The sequence below is a fragment of the Nyctereutes procyonoides genome, unplaced genomic scaffold (assembly GCF_905146905.1).
Source record: "Nyctereutes procyonoides isolate TBG_1078 unplaced genomic scaffold, NYPRO_anot_genome, whole genome shotgun sequence".
NCBI classification, from domain to species: domain Eukaryota; kingdom Metazoa; phylum Chordata; class Mammalia; order Carnivora; family Canidae; genus Nyctereutes; species Nyctereutes procyonoides.
Window position 1 is genome coordinate 44,225,947 of NW_026575049.1, and position 24,995 is coordinate 44,250,941.

The following is a 24,995-nucleotide window of genomic DNA, read 5'->3' on the forward strand; positions in this document are numbered from 1 at the left end:
CACTGAAATGTTCTGTTAGATTTTGAAAAGGATAGACGATTACACTCAGTTCTTGAGGAGAAATGAAATTTCACAATAGTCCTCCTAACCTCATCTATGGTCTTGCTTTCTGCAGTTTGTTACCCAAAATGAACTATGGTCTGGAAGCCTTTCCTTCCAACATATCATCAGGTCAATGGTAGTCTAACATTACATCACATTGCCTACATCATTCATCTTACTTCATCTTGTCATAGGGATATGTATCATCTCACATCATAACAAGAAGAGTATAGTAAAATAAGGTATTTTAACAGAGACTATATTCACATAACTTCTTACAGTATATTGTTCTAAATGTTCATATTATTATTTATTGCTGTTCATCTCCTACTGTGAATTTGTAAGTTAAACTATCATAATTATGTATATATAGGAAAAAGCAGTATAAAGAGTTAGGACTATATGCAGTTTCAGGCAGCCACTGGATGCCTGAAAGAGAGGACTATTTACCATATCTTCATTTTGATCTTTCAAACTCATACCTCACACCTAAGAATTCACTACTTATTTTACTGCTTTAACTTCTACAGATGCATACAAGTACTACTTAAATCACATAGTTGTAGGTACAAAGCTACACCTCTACTCCAGTTGAAAATAAGAACAAGAGTATTTGCTGACAATCCAAAAATATCCAGAAAGGTATAATTTTGAATATTTAAAACTTAATACTCAACATTAATGACTTATTTTACTGACATCCAATAAAGCAAAACTATTCTCAAATTAAAGATGAAGGTGCCACAAGTGGTATTTACTTCCCTGTACTAATTATTATTTGCCAACAAATTTGGATAAGTCATCTTGAGGAAATGAGGCAGGTACATGTACCCAAAATATCTTTCCACATTAGCAATTCTTTTTACTGCTACAAATGTCCTCTAAAATCATGGACTGCCATCAAGCTATCAACCTGAATTTCTCTAGTGTCATCATGTTAAGCTGAGTTGTACCAGGTGAACCATCCTCTTTATACTAAGAATAGAAGGGGAGAAAGAAAGAAAGGAACTATCAATGATACCTTTCACCAGTGTGGGTCAGTCTTGATATTCTCTTGCTATTTATTCTCACTCCGAACTTTAAACAGTGGATATTCTCTTGATTTTGTTACCAAAATGTAGCTAGCCACTGGCTCGCCTGTCAATATCTAGTCCAATGAGTTAAAACAATGTTTATCTTTAAAAAAAAAAAAAAAAAAAAAAGCCAAAGACTTTCTCCAACTTCAAAACACATACACACAGACTGAATAAACTGACTCCTCTTGCTGATTTAGTAAATAGAAGCTGACCTCTAAGGAGGTTTAAAAATGCCAAATTTTACAGCACTCTTAAAAAGTTCTCATTAAAACGTTTCCAGTTTCCAAAGGATTAAATAAAGAACATCAGGGGGCGTCTGGATGGCTCAAGTGTCTGCCTTTGGCTCAGGTCATAGGATCAAGACCCATACTGGAGTCCTGGGATCAAGACCCATACTGGAGTCCTGGGATCAAGACCCATACTGGGCCTGCTCAGGCTTGTCCCTCTCCCTCTGCCCTGCTCTTGAGCACATGCGCTCGATCTCTCTCAAATAAATAAAATCTTAAAAAAAAAAAAAAAAAAAAAAAAAAAGAAGAAGAAGAAGAACTTTAGGTCTTCTTGGCACCACCTAAGACTTCTGGCCCATAAATAAAAGCATCAGAAAAAAATTCAAAAACTTCTATCCTTCTCTACATTTTACTGACACTACTAAAAACGAACTCAAGTCTCACTCCTACACTTTTTCTTTTTAAGTGGAGCCCAGCATGGAGTCTGAAACTCACGGGCGCTCAAACTCACAATCATGAGATCATACCCTGAGCCATGACCAGAGTCAAATACTCAACCAACTGAGCCTCCCAGGTGCCCCTACACTTTTTCAAAATGGAAATGGAAAGAAATGGTTTAGAGTATGAAGAATACCATCCTGCTAGATATTTGCTTTCCTTAAATTAATGAGGACTAAGACAATTTCTGACATATCAGTGCTATTTAATAGGAAACAATTAGTGCTACTGGCCTGGTTCAACAGGAGGTGGTGTCTCTTCCTTTTCTGGAACTCCTTGTTCCACAACTTCTACAGCAGCACTTAATTCTATTGGTTCAGATACTGAAAAAAATGGCAGAAACCAAGTTAATACTTTCTCAGTGCATAATTTCTGTTAGGATACTTTGTTAAGTCATGAGTAAAATCCAGTAATACAAACCTAAGTTCTTTAGCAAGTTTAAAAACTGTTTAAATACCAGTCATATATTTCACAGGAAATAGCAATTTTTCTTTCTGCTCAAGGAACAATGTAAAATTACAAAAGGCTCAATGGAAACAAGAAAAATAATGATAGGGAAGAACAGTTGTTTCTGGGTAGGATCTAGGTTTTACAAACAAAAGCACTTTTCCTTTAACCTGTCATTTAAATCAGTTGAGAATGATTAACAAAAGAAAATAAGGTACAAGAAATAAGTTTTAACATGTAATTCTGACTTGTGATTTTTCTTTTTAAAAGATTGTTTTGAAGGTTGTAGAAAAAAGGCAAACAAAACTGTTTTTAAATCACAGGTCATTTTGTATACAAACCTTCTTTATTTTCTAGCTGCTGTAATGTTTTTTTCTTCTTTTTATCTTCATAAATTGGCCTTTTCTTTGGCAAAGAGTCTTTTGATGGCACTTCAACACCTAAGGGATAAGAACAAAAAACTCTAGATTTTTGCTATTTGTGTATCATCTAAGAAATACTTAAAAAGGTAACATTTACCTCAGAGATACATACCCTGAAATATAAATGCACATTGATAGAAAAATCTCTTTTCTATATAAAGTTTTTAAATTTACACAAACTTAAATTCTACTTTCTTGATGTCCAATTCTAGGACTTTCGACAAATGTATCGAGTTATTATACACAACAAAGATGCAAAACCGTTCCCTGTGCTGTTCTATGTAGTCAAACCCTACTCACATCCTTAGGCCCTGGCAAACACTTACCTGTTCTCTAGCTCCAAAGATTTGCTTTTTACAAATGTCACAGAAACAAAACCTTACAGTCTGGGCTGTTGTCACCATGATGGATTTTAGAGTAATCCTCATGGTTGTATGTACTAATTATTGTATTTACTACCACTTCATTTCTTTTTATTGCATTCCATTGTATGGATATACTATAGTTCCATTATTCTGTAGACAACTGAAGGACATCGGAATCATTTCCAGTTTTTGACAATTATGAATAAAGCTGCTATGAACATTTATATGCAGGTTTCTATGTAAACATTTCTCTGGAGTAAATATTTTGGAGAATGATGGGACATTAGATAAATATGTATTTAGTTTTTTAAGAAACAGTCAACTGGGGCAGCCCCAGTGGCTCAGCAGTTTAGCGCCACCTTCAGCCCAGGGCATGATCCTGGAGACCCGGGATCAAGGCCCACATCAGGCTCTCTGCATGGAGCCTGCTTCTCCCTCTGCGTGTGTCTCTGCCTCTCTCTGTCTCTCATGAATAAATTAAAAAAAAAATAAAATAAAAAATCTTAAAAAAAAAAAAAAGAAACTGCCAACTGTTTTCCAAATTGACTTTACAGCTTTGCATTCCAACCAGTAAGACAGGTGAGTTCCAACTGTTTTGCACGCTTGCCAGAAAAAGAGCATATTTAAATTCATGTATTTCAATAAATATGTAGTGCTACCTCATTGTGGTCTTTTTTTTTTTTAAGATTTTATTTATTTATTCATGAGAGACAGAGAGAGCGAGCGAGAGAGAGAGGGAGAGAGGCAGAGACACAGGCAGAGGGAGAAACAGGCTCCATGCAGGGAGCCCGACGTGGGACTCGATCCTGTGTCTCCAGGATCACACCCTGGAGCGAAAGTGGTGCTAAACCACTGAGCCACCAGGGCTGCCCTCATTGTGGTCTTAATTTGAATTTCCCTAATGACTAATGTTAAACATTGTTTTCATTGCTTATATTTTCTTGAAGCGTCTGTTCAAATCTTTTGCCCATTTTTAAATGGAGTTGTTAACTTTTCTTATTGTTGAAGATTCAGTTATCTTCACATATTTTGCATATTAATCCTTGTCAGATAAGCGATTTTCAGGTATTGTCTTTGAATTCTCTCAGTGGTGACTTTTGCAGAGCAAATTTTTGACTGGATTTTCCCAAATTTGTTACTTTTATGAATTATGCTTTGAAGTTAAATTAAGCACTGACACAAGACAAGATCACAAAGATTTTCTACTAAGTTTTCCCCTCTAGTTTTATACTTGTATATTTCATATTTAGGTTTACAGTCTTTGAGTTAATTTTTATACAATGTGTAATATTTAGGACTAGGCTTTTGCGTTTGAGTTTTTGTTTTTGCATCTAGATACCCAAAGGTTCCAGCATCAGTTGTTGCAAATACCATACTTTACTTACTAAATTGCCTTTTACCTATGACAGAAAAATTAAAAACAAAATACCCAAACTGACCATATTCTGATGACTCTACTGATCTGCTTTATTGCTGCTTTTGGCATTATCACATTGCACTGATTACCCCAGCTTTATAGTAAGTCTTGAAATCAGGTATTTTGAGCCCTCCATGTATATTATTTTCAAAAATATTCTGGCCATTCTAACTCCTTCACTTTTTCTTTTTTTTTTCTTTTATTTATTTATTTATTTATGATAGTCAGAGAGAGAGAGAGAGAGAGAGAGAGAGAGAGAGAGAGAGGCAGAAACACAGGCAGAGGGAGAAGCAGGCTCCATGCAGGGAGCCTGATGTGGGACTCGATCCCGGGTCTCCAGGATCGCACCCTGGGCTGAAGGACGGTGCTAAACCGCTGAGCCACCAGGGCTGCCCATGATTGTGGTTAAGAGTTGACATCCTTGCCTTAATTACAGTATTAGAGTTTAGCAGCTACAATTCATCATTAAGTGCAACGGTTGTATATTTTTTTGTAGATCTCTTTTAGCAAAATAAGAAACTTTTCTATTTCCAGTTTGTGAATTCCTAGAATACATAGATATTGAATTGTCAGATGATTTTTCTCCATTCATAAGATGATCATGTAGTTTTTCTTCTTTAAATACATTTACTGATTTTCAAAACTGAACCAGACTTCATTCCCAGGGTAAAACCCAGCTCATCATGATAAATTATATGAGTTTTGATACTTTTTATCTTTTAAAGAATACCCCTATTTTTACGTAAGCTTTTTTTTTTTTTTTTTTAAGATTTTTGTTTGTTTATTTATTCATGAGAGACACAGAGAGGCAGAGACACAGGCAGAGGGAGAGGCAGGCTCCTTGCAGGGAGCCTGACGTGGGACTCGATCCTGGGTCTCCAGGATCATACCCCACGCTGAAGGCGGTGCTAAACCGCTGAGCCACTGGGGCTGCCCGTTACCTAAGCTTTTGAATCTCTTAGCATAGAGTTGTTCATAGTATTGCCTTATCATTTTAATACCTTAGATCTGTAACGATATCCCTCCCCATGCTTCTCTCCTGGTATCAGTAATTTGTGTCTTTTTTTTCCCAGGCATTCTAGAAGTTTATCAATTTTATTGATATTTTCAAAGTACTAACTTCTGGCTTCAATGATTCTCTTAGTCTTGTTTTACATTCTGTTGCTTTCTGCATTTTTTTTCTTTCCACTTACTATGCTCTTCTATTTTTTTAGTTTAAGATGGAAGCTTAGACTATCGATTTGACTTTTTCTAAAGCAAGCATTACTATTTCTAAAGCAAGAATTACTATGAATTCCACTCTAAGCACTGCTTTAGCTACAGCCCACAAACTTTGATATGCTGTAGTATTTTTCCCGCCAAATTCAAGATACTTTCTAATTTTCACTAAGCCTTCCTCCTGGACTCATAGCTTAGTAAGAAGTGTCATTTAATTTCCAAATGGTTATTGATTTTTTAAATATATTTCTATTATTCACTTCTAGTTTAATTCTGTTTTGGTCCCCCCCCCCCAAAAAAAAGTACTGTGTGATTTCAATTCTTTTAAATATTTTAATGTTTATTTTATGGCCCCCAAAATGGCCTATCTTGGTGAATGTTTGTGAACTTGTGCTTAGGTTTTCTTTCTCTCTCTCCCCCTTCCTCCCCCTTCCTTTCTTTCAAGAGAAAGGAAGAATAGGAGCAGTGGTGGAGCGGAAAAGGAAAAGACAGAGAATCTTTTTTTTTTTTTTAAGATTTATTTTTATTTTATGATAGACAGGCAGAGGGAGAAGCAGGCTCCATGCCAGAAGCCCGACGCTGTACTCGATCCCGGGACTTCAGGACTGCACCCTGGGCCAAAGGCAGGCGCGAAACCGCTGAGCCACCCAGGGATCCCCAGGCATAGAGAATCTTAAGCAGGCTCCAAGCTCAGCACGGATCCTACAATTCTGAGATCATGACCTGAGCCAAAATCAAGACTCAGAAGCTTAACTGACTAAGCCACCCAGGTGCCTCAGGACTGTTTTATTTTTTGATGAATTCACTTTTTATTATGCAATACAGCTATTTTTGGTAATTTTACTTGTTCTGAAGTACTTCAGACTAATGTAACAACTCCAGTTTTCATTTGACATCTGTTTTTACCATTCTGTCTAAATCAGTATAGTTGGGCAGCCCCAGTGGCTCAGCAGTTTAGTGCCGCCTTCGGCCTGGGCTGTGATCCTGGAGACCTGGGATCAAGTCCCACATCAGGCTCCCTACATGGAGCCTGCTTCTCCCTCTGTGTGTGTCTCTGCCTCTCTCTCTGTCTGTCATGAATAAATAAATAAAATCTTTTAAAAAAAAAAGTATACTTAAAGGGCAATTGGGGAGCTCAGTTGCCTAAGTATCTGCCTTCGGCCCAGACATGATCCCAGTCTTGGGACTGAGCCCCACATTGGACTCCCTGTTCAGCAGGGAGCCTGCTTCTCCCCTCAACTCATGTTCTCTCTCTCTCTCTCTCTCTCTCTCTCTCTCACACACACACACGGACTCCCTGTTCAGCAGGGAGCCTGCTTCTCCCCTCAACTCATGTTCTCTCTCTCTCTCTCTCTCTCTCTCTCACACACACACACACATGTTCTCTCAAATAAATAAAATATTAAAAAAAATCAGTATACTTAAAGTGGATTCATTGTAGATAACACATAGCAAGCTTGCTCTTATTTTCTGACAATCTGTTTTAACTGACATATTTAGATTACTATATTTTAATTATTATGGTTAGTTTTAGCCCTATCATTTTATTATTTGATTGGTTTGTTCCCTATTTTCCACTTCCCTTTTCACCTTCTCCCGCTTTCTTCTGGATTATATTATTTTTTAGAGTTCCTCTTTAAGGGATGCCTGGGTGGCTCAGCCGTTGAGTGTCTGCCTTCAGCTCAGGGCATGGTCCTGGGATCAAATCCCACATCAGGCTCCCTGCGAGGAGTCTGCTTCTCCCTCTGCCTATGTCTCTGACTCTCTCACTGTGTTTCTCATGAATAAAAAAGTAAATAAAATCTTAAAAAAAAAAATTCCTCTCATCTACTGATTTTGGGGTTTAATTTTATTTAATGGCTGCTGCAGAAATTACAACATATTATTACTTTCCACAGTATGCTTAGAATGAGTATTTTACGTGGTACAGGAGCCATTCAGAAGTATATCTGGGTCTTGGGCAGTGGTTTATATCATGGTTCAGTCCTTAAAGTACTATCCTTTTTTGGGTCTGTTCTAAACACACAGAGCTATATTATAAAACCCTGGGATTTATATTTATTTATCAGTAAGAATATAAGATTCTTCAACCACTTCTCACCTCTCCAGTTTCCTCTATGCTCTCCAACTCCCAGGAGCCCCCTTCTCTGGGGGCCAAAAAGAGGAATTCCTTCAGGAATTTTATCCTTTATATGACATCATATGCCACTTAAGTGGAGCTGCAATTTGGCCCCAAGAGAAAAAAGGGAAAAAATAATAGGTAGTCCCTTCAAACTCCTCAGACATCACAGCCCCCCTTCCCTGATTCTTCTGGTCAAAAAGAAGTAACCATATGAGTGCGCCATTCTGTTATTAAAACATCAATGAACAATGTATTCAATTCAAAATAAACAGAATAAGAACTTTATATTTACATTTGAAAGGGCAGAAATTTTGGAATTCTTTTTCCCACATCCCCCAAAAGGTCCACAAAACTTCCACTATCTCTATTTATTCCATACATATTGGGCTATGAACCGAAACAGAAAACAAAAAAAGTAGAAAAGCCAAAAAGAAGCCACAGTTGAAAAAAGGTAAATTCTACCTTTAACCTATCCTTTTCACTTTATAATAAATGCCTCTAGCAATCTGACAGGAACAGCAGAAATTTAAAAGTAGATCTTAATTTAACACCTATTCTTCCTAATACTTTAATAGTAATGAAAAATTTGCCACTATTTATATATCTTTTGATCATAATTATAATTTATCAGCCATGTTTAAATTGAACTCTCAAATTTAAACATGAAAGTGGCATGACATAGCAAATAAACAGCATCAGGTAATCTGCACATTTCAGAGTAATATGGTCACTGATATTTTTTTTTTAAAGATTTTTATTTATGAGAGACAGAGAGAGAGAGAGAGAGAGAGGCAGAGACACAGGCAGAGGGAGAAGCAGGCTCCATGCAGGGAGCCTGATGTGGGACTCGATCCCGGGTCTCCAGGATCACGCCCTGGGCCGAAGGCAGCGCTAAATGGCTGAGCCACCGGGGCTGCCCTGATCTGTATTTAAACAAGAGGTTTTAGTCTTTGAAAGATAAATGAAAACATGACATTCACAAAATGTTATCTTTGTAGTGAACTCTAAAATGAAATTATGTAGTAAATAATGCCTCCCCCAGCCCCCTGCCATCCATGTCCTAATCTACAAAACATGTGAATATGTTACCTAACATGCCAAAAAAGACACTGCAGATGTGAATAAGCCTAAGGATCCTGAGATGAGAGAGATTATTCTGGATTACCCAGGTGAACCCAGCCTAATCACAGTCCTAAAAGTGAAGAACTTTTCACTAAAGTACAGGCTGAGGTCAGAGGAAGATGTACCTATGGAAAAACAGCCTAGGCAACACTGACAGCTCTAAAGATGAAAGAAGGGGTCATGAGCCAAGTAATGTGAATGCTTCTAGAAGACAAGGGAATGAATTCTATCCTATAAACTCCAGAAAGGAATGCAGGCCTACCAAAACCTTACTTAACCCAATGACACCTATGTCAGACTTCTGATCCAGAGAATTCTAAAGTAATAATTTTCTTTAAGCCACTAAATTTGTGGTAATTTGTTACAGCACAAATAGAAAACTTATATTAAGTGTAATAAGTTTCCATTACCACTACAAAACAAAGTTAATGTCTACTTTTTTTCAACTAAGGCCAGCTTCATAGCTGGTTAAAAGCAAATAAAGTAAGATTCAATTACAAACTGACTTATCCAAAATGAAAAGGTTAGTATCAGATCACTAATTTGTTTTTGTCTGAATCCATGGTTCTTACTATCCGGTTTATGAACATTTCACATTTTCTCTTAAATAAAGCAAACAAATTTTATCAAATTAAGACATGGTAGTAAAAATCAATGTCAAATCTGATTTGCAAATAAACTTACTGAGTCTGAAGAGAATACATCTTTATCTATCAACAGTTAGTAGTGAATCCCAGAAATAGATTGGTTCCCTATTACAATCCTTCCTCTCCATTCCTATAACAAACTCTTAAGAGAGGTTCCCCACCATCTGCTGAATTACTGACAGTTTCTCACAGGGCAGAAATTTTATAAGACAACAGTAAAAACTATTTACTATGGGGTTTGAATGACATTGTTACTAGAGAGAAATTACCTAAAATGTTCTTAACTTTAAAGTATGAATGTGGGCAGCCCGGCTGGCTCAGCGGTTTAGTGCCGCCTCCAACCAAGGGCCTGATCCTGGAGATCCAGGATCGAGTCCCACGTTGGGCTCCCTGCATGAAGCCTGCTTCTCCCTCTGCCTGTGTCCCTGCCTCTCTCTCTCTCTGTGTCTCTCATGAATAAATAAAATATTTTTAAAAAATAAAATGAAATAAATAATAAAAATAAAGTATGAACGTATGTATGTACGTATATATATATGAGAGAAGTGAGATTGGTTAGAATTATAAAACTAAAGCTATCAGTCTGGTAAGACAAACTAAAGTAAAAACATAAAGCCAGCTGACAATGTGGAGATAATCAAGTTGACCAGAGTTTTCCCTGCCCAGTAGCCTCTATCTACTAAGTCAAAGTATGGACCTTGGAGGGAAACTATAGGCTAGATGACCTGAGAAGGGTGGTCCCAACAACACTGCAGACTTAAATTGCTCTAGTTAGGGATGTTTAATAAACTCTTGTATTTACAGTCAATACCAAGACTTGTGTGTTCTGATTCACCATTCACTTCGCCAACTGAGACATTACAATCAAATTCTCATAGAAAAAAAAATTCATAGAAACTCTTTGCCTGAAATGAGTTGATTTCAAATTATTTGTAAAGTACTTTCTATACGCTGAGTAGCTATAGGCTAAATAAAGGTTACAGAACTGACTGAAAAGGTAATCTGCTATACAATTCACAGTAATTACCTGAAAACATCTGCAGAAACCTACACTCTCAAAGAACACATTCTGGGCTCAATAAACAAGTTTTATATTATCCTAGGTAATGAATGTGGCACCTGATCTTTATCCAACAAGGTAGCTTTGAAACATATAATGAAACAGAACAATCTAACTTCATTTTATGAGATGATTCAATGAGCAGACTGTAGAGGGTCTTTAATATAAAGCTAAGAAGTTTGGACTTCTTATCAATGGACAATAGGGAATCAGAGAGTAAACACTGAGCAACACTATGAAAAACAAGAAGAGATTAAGAGCAGAGATGCCACTAGAGAGACTATCTCTTCCAAGCCTGTCCTAATGATCATCATTTTAAATTATAGGGGAGGGCAGCACCTGACTGGCTCAGTTGGTGGAACATCCATCTACTGATCTTGGAGTCCTGAGTTCAAACACTTCACTGGGGGGGTAGTTTTTACTTAAATAATTTTCATCTAATTTCATAAGTACAAGTCAAACTACTACATAAAACATTACTAAGACTGGCAAATTACTCTCATGCCAATTTCTTCATGACTGCTTTTAGCTTTCCAGATAGTCACCAGTCAAATCTGATAACTGGATGCTAGTTATAATCATAATTGTTCTCTAATTTCATCTTAATATTATATCCCCAATTAAGAATAAAACTATCTGAAATCTAAGTACTGTGTTTCTCTATATTTACTACTCTCAGCTGAACATACAATGTATAGTTAAGAGGTAATAACACAGATCAGTTTAAATCACAGCTCCACAATTTTGGGCAAACTGTTACAACTCAGAGGAGTTTTCATTTCTTCATTTATATCATGAGAATGAAAATATCTATAATATTTTTATGAGGAGGGATGCCTGGGTGGCTCAGCGGTTGAGCATCTGCCTTTGGCTCAGGGTGGATCCCTGGGATCCAGGCTCAAGTTCCGCATCAGACTCCTTTTGGGGAGCCTGCTTCTCTCTCTGCCTATGTCTCTCCCATTCTCTTTCTCTCTGTGGCTCTCATGAATAAATAAATCAAATCTTTAAAAAAAATTTTTTTTATGAGGAAATAGACAACATTAAAGGTTTATGACAGCATCAGTTACATAATAAATACACAATATATAGGACCTATTACTGTAATTATAGCATAGGCTCTATGGTGGAGTGTCTGCCTTTTGGCTCAGGGTGTGATTCTGGGGTACCAGGATCAAGTCCCACATCGGGCTCTCTGCATGGAGCCTGCTTCTCCTCCCTCTTCCAGTGTCTTTGCCTCTCTCTCTGTGTCTGTCATGAATAAATAAATAAATTTAAAAAAAAAATAAAAAGAAAGAAAGAGAGAAAGAGGTCAAAGAATACTGTGGTCTTGTGGAAAAACTCACAGGGACCAACCTGAATGAGCCCACTAGTCCCCTGCTGGCCAAAGATGGGACAATATGAATATAAAAAACATAACTTCATGAGATATAAACAGATTATCTAAAACCCCACTAAAAGAAACTGATACACATCTAAAAAACAAAATTACACTCTTGATCACCTTTGGAAGCTGCTAAGACACGAATTTACTATTCTGAAAATTAATAAAGGAAAAGAGTTAAGCAGTTATTCTGGCTTTCCTGCATGAACTACCTTTCAGGGAACGCTTTTCTTTAAAAGGAAGATTGTAGGGCAGCCTGGGTGGCTCAGCGTTTTAGCACCGCCTTCAGCCCAGGGCGTGATCCTGGAGACCCGGGACAAGTCCCGTGTCAAGCTCCCTGCTTGGAGCCTGCTTCTCCCTCTGCCTGTGTCTCTGCCTCTCTCTCTCTCTCTCGAATAAATAAATAAAATCTAAAAAAAAAAGGGAAGATTGTAGCTAATAAATTCAGAAGGAATGACTATCACAACTCTGCAATTCTCAGGGAAATACTGGATATAGGCAATGATCACCAGGTGGATATTAAATTATTAGGCTAGATACTAAATTATTATTAGAGAAGTCAGTGCAATACTTATATAATGGACAAAGCTGCCAATACCTAAACCCAATGATCAGTCTTGACCTCACTAGAAGTGAGACAAACAGATTGCATGCCTACTGACATGAGGCAAAAGAAGTACATAATACCATTCGAAAAAGGCTAGGTTGCTAGACCTAAGAGATTATAAGGGACAGAGAAGTGTATCAGTCAACAACAGGAGAATGCCATTAGATAAATCCAAAATACGAGAAATTCTAAAGAATAATCCAGTATCTGCGACTAACAAATGGCCTGCTAAAAACAAGGATGGGTAGTGGTATCAGTGAGAGACAGACGTATCAACCAAATGCAATGGGGTGGATGTAATCTGGATCCTGATTTGAACAAATCAATTATTAAAAACATTCTGGAGATAAGGGGCAAAACATAGAAAATTAGATGCTGTCAAGGAATTAATTTTGTTCTATGTAATAATATGAATTCTACTTAACGTTAAAAAAAATCCTTGTCAAAGATATATACTAAAGGAAAATACAAGAAAAACACTATGGTGTTTAGAATTCACTTTAAAATACTCCAGGAAAAAAAAAATGGTGTGAATTGAGAGAGACCAAACAAAAACCATAAATGGGGCAGCCCTGGTGGCTCAGTGGTTTAGTGCCACCTTCGGCCCAGGGCCTGATCCTGGAGACCTGGGATAGAGTCCCATGTCAGGCTCCCTACGTGGAGCCTGCTTCTCTCTCTCTCTGCCTGTGTCTCTGCCCATCTCTCTCTCTCTCTGTCTCTCATGAATGAATGAATGAATGAATGAATGAATAAATAAATAAATTCTTTGAAAACAAACAAACAAACAAAAAAAACCCATAAATGTTGGCAATTGTTGAAACTGAGTGACAGGTACTTGGGTTTCATTTTACCATATTCTCTATTTTTATTTTGGGGGACAAAAAAACTTATATAGACATACTATCATTTACACATAAATTTTCCATCATTACATAGAAGTCATTCCCCAGAATAATGTAATTATCTTACATATTTTTTTTTTTAAAGTAAGCCCTACACCCAGCATGGGACTTGAACTCATGACCCTGAAACCAAGAGTTACATGTACTACCAACTGAGTCAGCCAGGTGACCCTATTCTTTACATTTGTATTTTACTTTTTCCACAGCACTTTCATAGGAATTTTCTGACTTAATTCAGTTCTCCTTTCAGTCATTACAGTCTATTAACTGTATGACAGAAGCTTCCATACTGTTCAGTTAATTAAAAATTAACTTACTACTTACCCTGAGCTTGTAGAAGTTTAAGGGTAGCTTCAGCTCTGGCTCTGGCTTCTCTCTGGGATTTAGTTAAAAGTTTCCCTTCTTTTTTTAAGCGTTCTTTTCTTTCTTTCTCTTTTTGCTTTTTCCTTTCTCTCTTTTCTTGTTCTAGTCTTTCCTGCATTAGAGTACATAAATAAGATAAAAATTGTATTGGCAAAATTATGAAATTTAAATGTAAAGAACGCACACTCAAATGTAAAGCTCTGAAGATACACGCAAAGTATTACATTGGAATACCCAAAAGAAAATACTTTAACAGTTGTACATAATAATTATTAATATCACATGAAAGTAGACTAGGTATTGGCAAGGATACATAACCAATTTCTGCATCTGAGGAAATAAAGGTAGGATTTTTTTGTATTGCTTCACTTTGTTTATATCAGAATACTAACATAATTACTATATAACTATGACATTTTTAGAATTAGATACAGAATATCAAAATAGTATTAGATATTAGAATAAGGTATCTTACAGAGCAGACTTTTAAATTAAACACTTCTAAGTTAAACTTCATGAAAACATACCTCTTCTTTACGCTTGGCTTCTAACTCTTCAAGTCGTTTTATGCGTTCCTCCTCTTCTCTCTTCTGCCGTTCTTCTTCTTCTTTAAGCTTAGCCAGAGCTTCTTGCATAGCTTTTACTGTTGCTTTGCTAGGTCCTTTTTTCTTCTCTTTCTCTTTTTCTTCCTTTTCTCCTTTCTTTTTCTTCTTATCTTTTTTCTTTTTGTCTCCTTCATTGTCATCTTCAAAAAAGAACAGAGGCAAAGTGTTTTTTAAAAAGTTGTTTCCTGAAGCAGTGATAAGCATACCCCAGAATTCAAGGACCATATTGGCCTAAGGCTGATGCCAGCAACAAGGTAAGATCGGTAGCTGTATCAAGGGGTACCCAGAATAGCTCAGAACTGCGCAGTTGCCTCCTTTAGAAGCCCACAAGCTGGTGTTACTTTAAATGGTCCTGGGGGATCCAAAAAACAGGAGGATCCTTACAGCAGGAAGAAGATATAGTCTATATGTAATGTATCTCTTAATCCATGGTATACCTGAATTCCTGCCCAAATTCTGTAGCTAATTTTTCCTCTCTAGGATGGGGATAGGAATGATGACTACCTTAAGGGGATATTAGGAGGACAAAATAAAATATATAATTATATTCTAAGAGCTCTACAGCATTAAATTTTATGCTACTTTTGTGGTGTTACTCCTCAAAGATGTCCAGATAATAAAAATTTGGTTAAAAAAGATAGGTCAATTAAAAAAAAAAAAAGAAAAGAAAGAAAAAAAAGAAAGAAAACTTCGTGTGAATCATTTGGTCTTTATACTCCTTCTGAGGCTCAGGAGGAGAATTTTAGCTAGAAAGCTTTTTTTTGTTAATTGGTTCTGGCACGAAAACTTCTCACTGTTGGTTTAAAAATGTTAACTAATTTTAACACTTCTATTTCCTAAATCAAAATGGGTATTTAAAATCAGGAAAGAATTTGCAAAAATAAGAAAAAAATTTTAATAGGAAAGTAATTATTTGACAGATATATCAAAAGGAATAAATTTATAATTAAGCAACGTCCAGTCCTTATCATCAACAAAATTGTTTTCACAGTGAAATTCTATAAAAATCCTAATGTACACAAACCATTTGAAGATATTTTATGCTATTTAAATGTTTAACAATGAAAGTCAAAAGTACTTAGATGTAATTTTTAAAAGTCCTCTTCTTAAAATTTAAATCTCTTTACAGCCAAGGAAAGAAACCAACATGACTTGGATTCATAGTCTGGGGTAAAACTCAGGCCTTCAGCCCTTTCCTCGATAATATTACCAACCTTCAGCAGCTGTGGGAGTCTCTCCTTTCTCTTCAGAGGCAGGGACTGCTCCGATATCAAGAGTCACTTTGGATTTTACAGCTTCTTCTTCTGATTTCTTTTGAGATTGTTTACTCTGATCCTTTTTCCCAGTCTCTAGCTCTTCTTTTTCTTTCAGCTTCCGTAGTTTTGCTTTTTCTTCATCTCTCTTTTTTCTTTCACGCTCTTTCTTTTCTGCCTTCTTTTGGGCCACCGTCTTAATTTTGAAGGAGGAATCATCATCTTCATTCCCACTCTCCACATTAGGACCTGGTTTATTTTTTTGATTTTTTTTCTGTCCTTTTCTGGACTGTAAAAATTCATCTGATTCATCACCACTTTCACCTGAAGAATTTACTCGGGAACGCTCTTTAACTCTTTTACTGTTATCCTCATCTTCTTCTGACCCATCCCCCCTTTTATTTGATTTCTGCACTTTCCCTTTAGCTTTTTTAGAAAGTTTATTAAAATCATCATCATCATCACTCCCAGAGTACATTTCCACTTTTGACTTTGCAGTCTTTTTTGATTTTGAATCTTTATCTTCCCATTCTTCACTATCATTATCATCAAAACTTTGTTTTTTGCCTTTTTGTCCTTTCTTTTTTTTATCTTGTTTTGAGGTGGACTCTTCTTCATTATTTTCTGTTGGCTAAAAAAATTCCATTGTTAAAAATTATGTCATATTTTATTTTTTTAAGATAACTGAGACTCCTCAATCATGTACTTTACTAAGTACACATAGAAAATATCCTCAGAATAACTTCAAAATAAGGTCCTTTTTATAAGAATATAAAACTTGCCCAGACTAAGCACCAGAAGCTAGCCTAGGCCTCAGGCACATTTCATATTCACTGTAAATTTCAGAATCCAGGTGCTATGAAGCAAGACTCATGACTCTGCATTTACTACCTTCTTCAAATGGCATACAAAACCTATGAGGAAATTAAAAGAAAAAAAAATATGCCTATCACTTTCCCCTTACTTTGAAGCTATCCAAATTCAAAGAATGAAAATAAAGACTACTGGATATGGGAAATGTTCTATCTCCAAATATTGTATCTGTGAAAGGTTTTAAAACACATTATTTCTTCCCTAAAAATTGTTTTCCCTCTTTGGCATCAGAATTTATAGAAACCTTTAACTAACATATTCACACTGCTCAAAAGCTCAAAAACAGCTCCCTAAAACTGGCACTAGCACACAGAATAGGTAACAATGGTCTGTTTTTCACCTTTACTGCAGCACTTTCTCTGTCAGCTTTGATGCCTTGAGCTTCCCAAGACAATTCTTCCAGTTCTTTCAGGATATCATCTTCACTAGAAAATGATTAAAATATATTTTGAGGCACAGACTTAGTTTAATAAGTCAATCTAGTACCAAAGCTAATAAAAATCAAAGTCTTGAAACTTTGAAATATATACTTACTCAAAGTCTTGCCTTTTTTTCTCCTTTTTCTTTTTCCCCTTTGATTTTTGAGGTTCCTGTTCCTTGGCAGCACCAGCTCCTTCTATTTCTGCAGCCAAGGCATCAAGATCAATGTCATCCTTGGCACTTAAATGAAAACAAAAAAGACCAAAATGTTACTCGAGAGCAAAATAATCTATCACGTTAACAGTGAACTTTTAAATCACTCAGCAAGTTCTTTCAAGCAACATTTGAGTAGTATCTACTTATCAATAAGCCTCCCTGCATCTGTTTCAATATGGTTACACTCAGAACTATAATAAATAGCTCCAAGTAAATCTAGGTAACAAGAGAAGGAAATCAACTTTGGTTGATACCAAATTTTTTTAATGTGTGCCTGAAACGAATTATTTATAAAATAGAGAGCTTAAAAGATAAAATGTGTCTTTTTACTTTACCAATAGCAACACCTAACTATTTGAACAGCTATTCATTTTTACTTGGAATAGTAGAAATTTTAGTGCTGGAAAGAACTTTAGAGACCATCTAGTCTATTATCTCATTTTACAAACAAAAAAACTAAGATGCACAAAGTCTGAATGCCTTGGGCAAAATGTGACCATACATCTAATCTAAATGAATTAGGAATGGTTTACTAAATAAAACATGTAACATCCAAAAACCCAGAACCAAATCTGCTCACAATCTTTTACATTCCTGGTTTCATTTCTGGTTCTGTCCCACAATGTCCTCACCTACAAATATTGGAATAAATCAAACTAAGTTTCCATTAAAAACTACAAAAAACTAAGGAGGTCAGTCAGCCTGAGACCTACAAATATGAAAGGTAGTTGAATCCAAATAAATGATACAATAAGAAAACAAAGACTTCATGCAACATGACCCCCTACTTTTGCACACCTTATTATAAAAGTGCTTCATTTCAGCAAAGAAAATTTCTTAAGAATAAGTTTTAGCTCTATTAATAATTATAATTTAAGATTAGTAAGACATTGAGGATATAAAATTTACTTTCAAGGATCTTGGAAGAGACAGATAGCACATCAATAAACCAGGAATTGCAAAATGCCAAATGCCAAGTGAAGGAATTTATGCTTTCATAATAGTTGTCCAGACTGAAATATATTCTCTTTTGTCCTATATTTTAGACAATGTGTTTGAGGAAGATTACATAACACTGAACTGCTGCATTGGAAGTCATCTTCCTGAAGCATGAAATCCACAATCAGAAAGTCAGACATTTCCTGGCAGAGGACAGGCCTAGAACCAAGTACTGAAAGAGTAACAAGAGTTGGCTGGACAAAGCAGATGTGCGTATCAGACACAAGAAGTACAAAAACCTAAAGACAAAGTGCATGAGGTCTTAAGAAGATTCATTAAAGAGTATCTGAACCAACTGAAATGTTTCTCATAAGTTATATATTTCTTGACCCAAGATCAAGAGATACAGTAAAAGGGTGGGAACTAGACAAGTTATATTTAGCAATCTTCCCAGATAATAATGGGCCCAATATAAAGTTATTCTTTTTTAATAAATATAAAAACCAACGCACAGAGAATTCACCCAGGATCAAGGCAGAGATGAGATCTGAACCCAGAAGTTCTGATTCCACAGTAAGAGCTCTTAACTCTGCTTACATAACCAAATTTGCATTTTAGAAAGCTACTTCTAGTATGAGGTAGAATCCCAACTAGACAGGAAGCAGGAAGACCAGTTAGGGAGCTTTTATAGTTAATTATAATGAGAAATAATGAACACCAGACCTGCAGCAGTAGCAGGCAAGATGATGTAAGATACCTATTGAGGGAATCAATCAGCATGTAAGCGACCAACTGGATGGACTGTATACAGAAGAAAAAAAAAAATCAAGAACCATCCTTAGGTCTCATTAAGTAACAGAAACTTAAGCCTGGCCAAACATCAACCAGCAGTATCTCAAAGGCATTTCTGTCAGTATTTCATACCATAAAACCTTCTAAAAATAGGGTGAGATGGGAAGATGGTTAATGACTAAAACTTGACACCTCACCTCCAAAAATTTGCCGGATCTCAGCTGAACTACATTCATCTTATCAGAATAGCCTGTGACTAAGCTATATTTCCAGAGCATTTACTTGGTATAATTTAGCTTTATGACAAATATTACTGAAACAAACATCTCCAGAGTAACAGTATATAGGACTACCTTTGTATGCTGTTGAGTCTGAAAGGCTTCCTCTGCCTAGTAACGAAAGACTGACAGTTTTTGAGTGCTTATCGTATACTAAAGCATTGTGCTGATCAACTGCTAGATATACTATATATCATTTACTCCCAACTTTATGAAGTTAAGCTTAAAGATGCTAGAACTTACACAAGGCTAGAAAATAGCAAACCAAGAACTCAAGCACAAGTCTGACACCAGAATTGTACTACCTTCCTTAAAAATGGGAAATCAGGGGGGGCCGGCCAGCCGGCCTGGGGGTGGGGGGACTATAAAAAAAAATGGGAAATCATGAGGGCACCTAGGTGGCTCAGCGGTTGAGTGTCTGCCTTCGGCTCAGGTCGTGATCTTGGGGTCCTGGGATTGAGTCCTGCATCGGGTTCCCCACAGGGAGAATCTCCCTCTCCCTAGGTCTCTGACCCCCCCTCTCTCTCATGAATAAATAAATAAATAATTTTAAAAAGGGGGGATATATCAAGTTTCTGAAATTGTTTGAAAAATTCAAACAGCTACAAAATACATCAGTGATACACAACACAACTTAAGTCTTAACCACGATGGTTTCTAAAGTGTTCCTTCAATATGTACTGAACTTTCTGCCCCAGTCAGGAAGAGGTCCTAAAAAGTCAACCATACTACAATGACTGGACATGAAAGTGACATACGTATCATATCAGTGATGTAAGTTGAAACTGTATACCTACATTTTCAGTGATACTCCTATATCCACCCACTACAAACTACAGCTTTAAGATTTCAATAAACTTAGTCAAATCTAAAATCCAGTCATGTTGATAATAAAAGCTTTAAAACCTTTAAGAATTCTGTAAAAGCATTTTTCTGTAGGTATGTCTTTCTGCAAACCACTTATTTTCCCCCTTAACAAAGCTGTAACATTTCTATTGTTTCCTGTGACAGCCCTCAATTCTTCACTCTAAATTTACCACTGTTTCACAGAAATAAAAGGCAATTTCCTACTGTACTCATGCTTTCACAGGCCACATTCCTCCACCAAGATGATAAAAATGTTACAACTTAGTGGCCTTAAAAAATAAAGTTATTAAAAAGTTATGTGTAGATTTTTAAGAAACAAAGTATTTTCTAAAGTGGGTTTATCATTTAATATTCACATCAGCACCGTGTGGAGATTTCCATTCTTTTTGAACATCCCAATCAGTATTTGATATTATGGCTACTATTCCTTTAAGATACTCTAATAGATTATATGGTGTACTTCCTCATAGTTTTCAGTTGCATTTCCTTAAAGGCTAGGGTAATTAAACATCTCATCATGTGTTATCATTTATACATACTAGTCAATGAATTGTCTGTTCATATCTTTTGCCTATTTTGTAATTGGACTTGGGCTGATTTAATGTTGAGTTTTGAGAACTCTTTTTACGTTCTGAGTCATTGGTTAAATATGGTTTATATATATTTTCTTCCATGTAGCTCATCTTTCAACAGGGTAAAATTTTTATCAAAGCAAAAAAATTTTAATTTTCATGAGACATCCTTTAACAAAATTCCCTTTATGAATCATGCTTTTGGTGTCATAACTAAGAATGTTTCACTATGCCCTAGGTCTTAAAAATAAAACCTGTTATCTTCAAAAAGTTGTGTACCTTAATGTTTTATATTTAAATCTAGGATCCATTTTAATCTAGTACCTATGGGTACTCAAGTTATTCCAGCAACATTTTAAATTATCCATCCTATACTGAACTGCTTTTGCACTTTGGTCAAAAATCGCTTAGCTGTATTTGTACAGGGCTATTCCTGAGCTCTTTATTCTGCTCTACTGATCTATGTGTCTCTCTCCCTCTGACATTAACAGTCATGATTAATGGAACTACACAGCAAGTTTTGAAATCAGGTGGAATGATTCCCTCCCTTTATTATTCACTGTAAGAATTGTGTTTTATCTATTTTCAACTTTAACTTTTCAAATATATTTTAGAATAATCTTGTGTGTGTGTATATATATATACACACAATCTTGCTAAAATTTTAATAGAAACTGTGTTAACTATATACAGAGATCTGAAGAGAACATCTTCATTAGTTAAGTTCATACAGTGGAAGACAATAGGTTTCTCCATTAATTTAGATCACTGATTTCTTTCATCAGTGTTTTAACATTTTCACAAATCTAGTATTTTTTTAAATAACGGGAAATTTTAAAATTCAATTTCTACGTACACATTACGAATGTGTAAAAATATGATTAGATCCTTATGTTGATCTGGTATACTGCAACCTTGCTGAACTCACATATTAGTTCTAAGAGTTTTAAAATGGATTGAGATTTTTCTAGAAACATCATTCATTTGCATATAAGAACAGTTTTAATCCTTTCTGATCTGCACTTTTTATTTTTCTTTCTTTATTGCACTGACTAGAACTAGTGCTATGTTGACAGTGGTGAAAGCAAACATCCTTGCCTTGTTCCCAATCTCAGAGAAAAACAAGTTTTTCACCTCTAAATATGTGAGCTACAGGTTTTTCATATTCTTTTTCAATACAAAAAAGGTTTCCCTCCATTTCTAGTTTTCTGAGTTTATTATGAATGGGTGATATATTTTGGCTAAAACTTTCTGTATCAAAAACAAAAGAATTTCTTAAAGTTTTCTGGATCAATTAGTATAATCATAAATAATTTTTTTTCTTTAACCTGTCAATGGGGCATGTTTACGTTGATTGGTTTCTGAATAATGAACCAGTCTTGCATCACCTGAATTCACTTGTTCATGGTATTTCTTTTTATATAATGCCAAGATATATTTATACTCAATTCTATTTGTTAATATAATATCACTAGCAACTTTTGCGATCTAGATGTATAAGGATATCAGCTTGTAGTTTTCTTTTTGTGCATACCACTTCTGACTGGCTTTTATATCAGGGTAATACTAGTTTCATAAAAAGATCTTGGAAGGGTCTCTTCTCCCATTTTCCAGAAATGATTGTATAGAATTGATATTAATTCTTTAAACATTTGGTAGAAATCTCAGTAAAACAGCCACACTCTGGAGATATGTTTCTCAGAACATTTTAAATTATGTATTCAACTTCCTTAAAATGCATAAGGCTCTTCAAATTGTCTATTTCGGGACACCTGGGTGGCTCAGTTTAGCGCCTGCCTTCCACCCAGGGCGTGATCCTGGAGTCCAGGATCGAGTCCTACATCAGGCTCCCTCATGGAGCCTGCTTCTCCCTCTGCCTGTTTCTCTGCCTCTCTCTGTCTCTCATGAATAAATACAATGTTTAAAACAACAACAACAACAACAACAAATTGTCTATTTCATTTTGGTGAGTTTCAATAGTTTGAGAAGTTAATCTATTTCATCAGTTATCAAAGTCATGTGTATAGAGTTATTCAAAGTACCTTTTTTTAATCCTTTTGATGTGTGGCTATAATACCATCCCCTTTTTCATCCTTAAAGGCCTGTATCTAATAAACAAGTTGAGTCACTAATTTGTAACCTTCCAAAAGAAAGCTCTAGGCCCAAGTAATTTTACTGGTGAATTTATAGCACTTGAAAAAAATAAAAGTAGAGTCTTAACTCATTCTGGAAGGCTTTACCCCAATACCAAAACCAAAAACAGGGTAAGGAAAACTACAAATATCACTGAACAACAAAGATGTCAAAGCCCTCAAAAAAATTAGGAAACTGAAACCCACAATGTATAAAATGAATTTTACACTACGACCAACTGGAATTTATTTCAGATATGCAAGATTTAAATACAAGAAATACTGTGAACTACTATATGCCAACAGATTCAATAACTTAAGATTAAATGGACCAATTCCTAGACAAACTACTAAAATAGATTCAAAAAAGCAGAAAATCTGGGATCCCTGGGTGGGACAGCGGTTTGGCGCCTGCCTTTGGCCCAGGGCGCGATCCTGGAGACCCGGGATCAAGTCCCACGTCGGGCTCCCAGTGCATGGAGCCTGCTTCTCCCTCTGTCTATGTCTCTGCCTCTCTCTCTCTCTCTCTCTCTCTCTCTCTCTCTCTGTGACTATCATAAATTAAAAAAAAGGGGGGGGGGCAGAAAATCTGAATAAGGGCAGCCCCGGTGGCACAGCGGTTTAGCACCTCCTGCAGCCCGGGGTGTGATCCTAGGGACCTGGGGTCAAATCCCACGTTGGGCTTCCTGCATGGAGCCTGCTTCTCCCTCTGCCTCTCTCGGCCTCTCTCTCTCTCTCTCTCTCTCTCTCTCTCTCTCTCTGCGCCTCATGAATAAATAAGTAAAAAAAAGAAAAGAAAAGAAAAGAAAAAAGAAAATCTGAATAAACCTTAACAAGTAACTGAATCATTAATCTAAAAGTTTCCTACTAAGAAAAGCCCAGGCCCAGATAGCTTCACTGGTGAATTCTAGGGTACATTAAAGAATTAACTTCGATCCTTCACAAACTCTTTTTGCCCAGAGAAAAAGAGAAGGGGGGAGGAGGTGGGAGGGAAAAGAGAACACTGAGGTCAATATTATCCAGATAACAAAACTAGACAAAGACATAAGGTACAGATGAGTATTGGTATGTACAAATATTCTCAACAAAATACTATCAAACCAAATCCAGCCACATAAAAAAAAAAAGACTACATATCACAAAGAAGCAGAATTCAGGAATGTAAGGTTGGATTTAATATACATAAAAGCAGTACTACCAACCACATCAACAGGCTATGGGGGGGAAAAAAAACAAACCTATAATCATACTGCCACACAAAATTTTATAAAAACCAACCAATTTTATAAATTTTATAAAACCAACACCTATTCATATAAAAATACTCAGCAAATAATAGAGATCAAGACCTAAACAGAAGGATATTCCATGATCATGAACTGAAGATAATATAGTTGTCAATTCTTGCTCTCATGATCTATTCAACCACTTTGCAAAAATCAACAAACTGATTTGACACATTAAATGAAAAGCAAAAGACTCTGAATAGTCAAAACAATACTTCAAAACAAAGTTGGAGGACTCTACCCTATTTCAAGACTTACTACAAAGCTTATTATCAAGACAATGAAGTAAAAAAAGAAGCAAATTCTGTTGACCTTGGGTTTTGCAATGAGGTTTAAGATAACTTTTCCTGAGAAGAATACTGATAAGAAAATGAAAACAGAAACTGCACAGTAAGAGAAAGAGAAAACACAGGCATACCTTCCTTTATTGTGCTTCATGGACTCTGTTTACAAACTAAAGATTTGTGGCAAGCCTGCATGGGGTATTTTTCCAAGAGCACTTGCTCATATTGTGCCTCTGTGTCACATTTTGGTAAAGGTCACAAACATTTACATCATTATTATACTTGTTATGGTGATCTGTGATCAGTGATCTTTAATGTCACTATTGTAATTGCTTTCAAACACCACAAATCACACCCACATAAGACAGCAAACTTAATAAATGTTGTGTGTGTTCAGACTGTCCCATCAACCAGCCATTTCCACCATGTATCTCCTTCTCCTCAGGACTCCCTATTCTGAGACGCATCAGTATTGAAATTAAGCCAACTGATAACCCTACACTGGCCTCTTAGGTGTTCAAGGAAGTGTTATACACCTCTCACTTTAAATCGAAAGCTGGAA

General features: G+C 36.1%; 1 protein-coding gene across 2 annotated transcripts in view; it reads right to left on the reverse strand.

Moving 5' to 3' along the window:
- The window catches only part of EIF5B (eukaryotic translation initiation factor 5B), a 90,262-nt gene that overhangs the window by 44,165 nt on the left and 21,102 nt on the right, over positions 1–24,995 (reverse strand). For both annotated transcript variants that reach the window (XM_055327941.1, XM_055327940.1), the window contains exons 2-8: positions 17,182–17,307; positions 16,988–17,072; positions 15,736–16,405; positions 14,444–14,661; positions 13,878–14,028; positions 2,632–2,730; positions 2,077–2,166 (exon numbers count right to left, since the gene is read on the reverse strand). In XM_055327941.1, the coding sequence (XP_055183916.1) occupies positions 2,077–2,166; positions 2,632–2,730; positions 13,878–14,028; positions 14,444–14,661; positions 15,736–16,405; positions 16,988–17,072; positions 17,182–17,307 (1,439 nt within the window). The remainder of the gene's footprint in view (positions 1–2,076; positions 2,167–2,631; positions 2,731–13,877; positions 14,029–14,443; positions 14,662–15,735; positions 16,406–16,987; positions 17,073–17,181; positions 17,308–24,995) is intronic.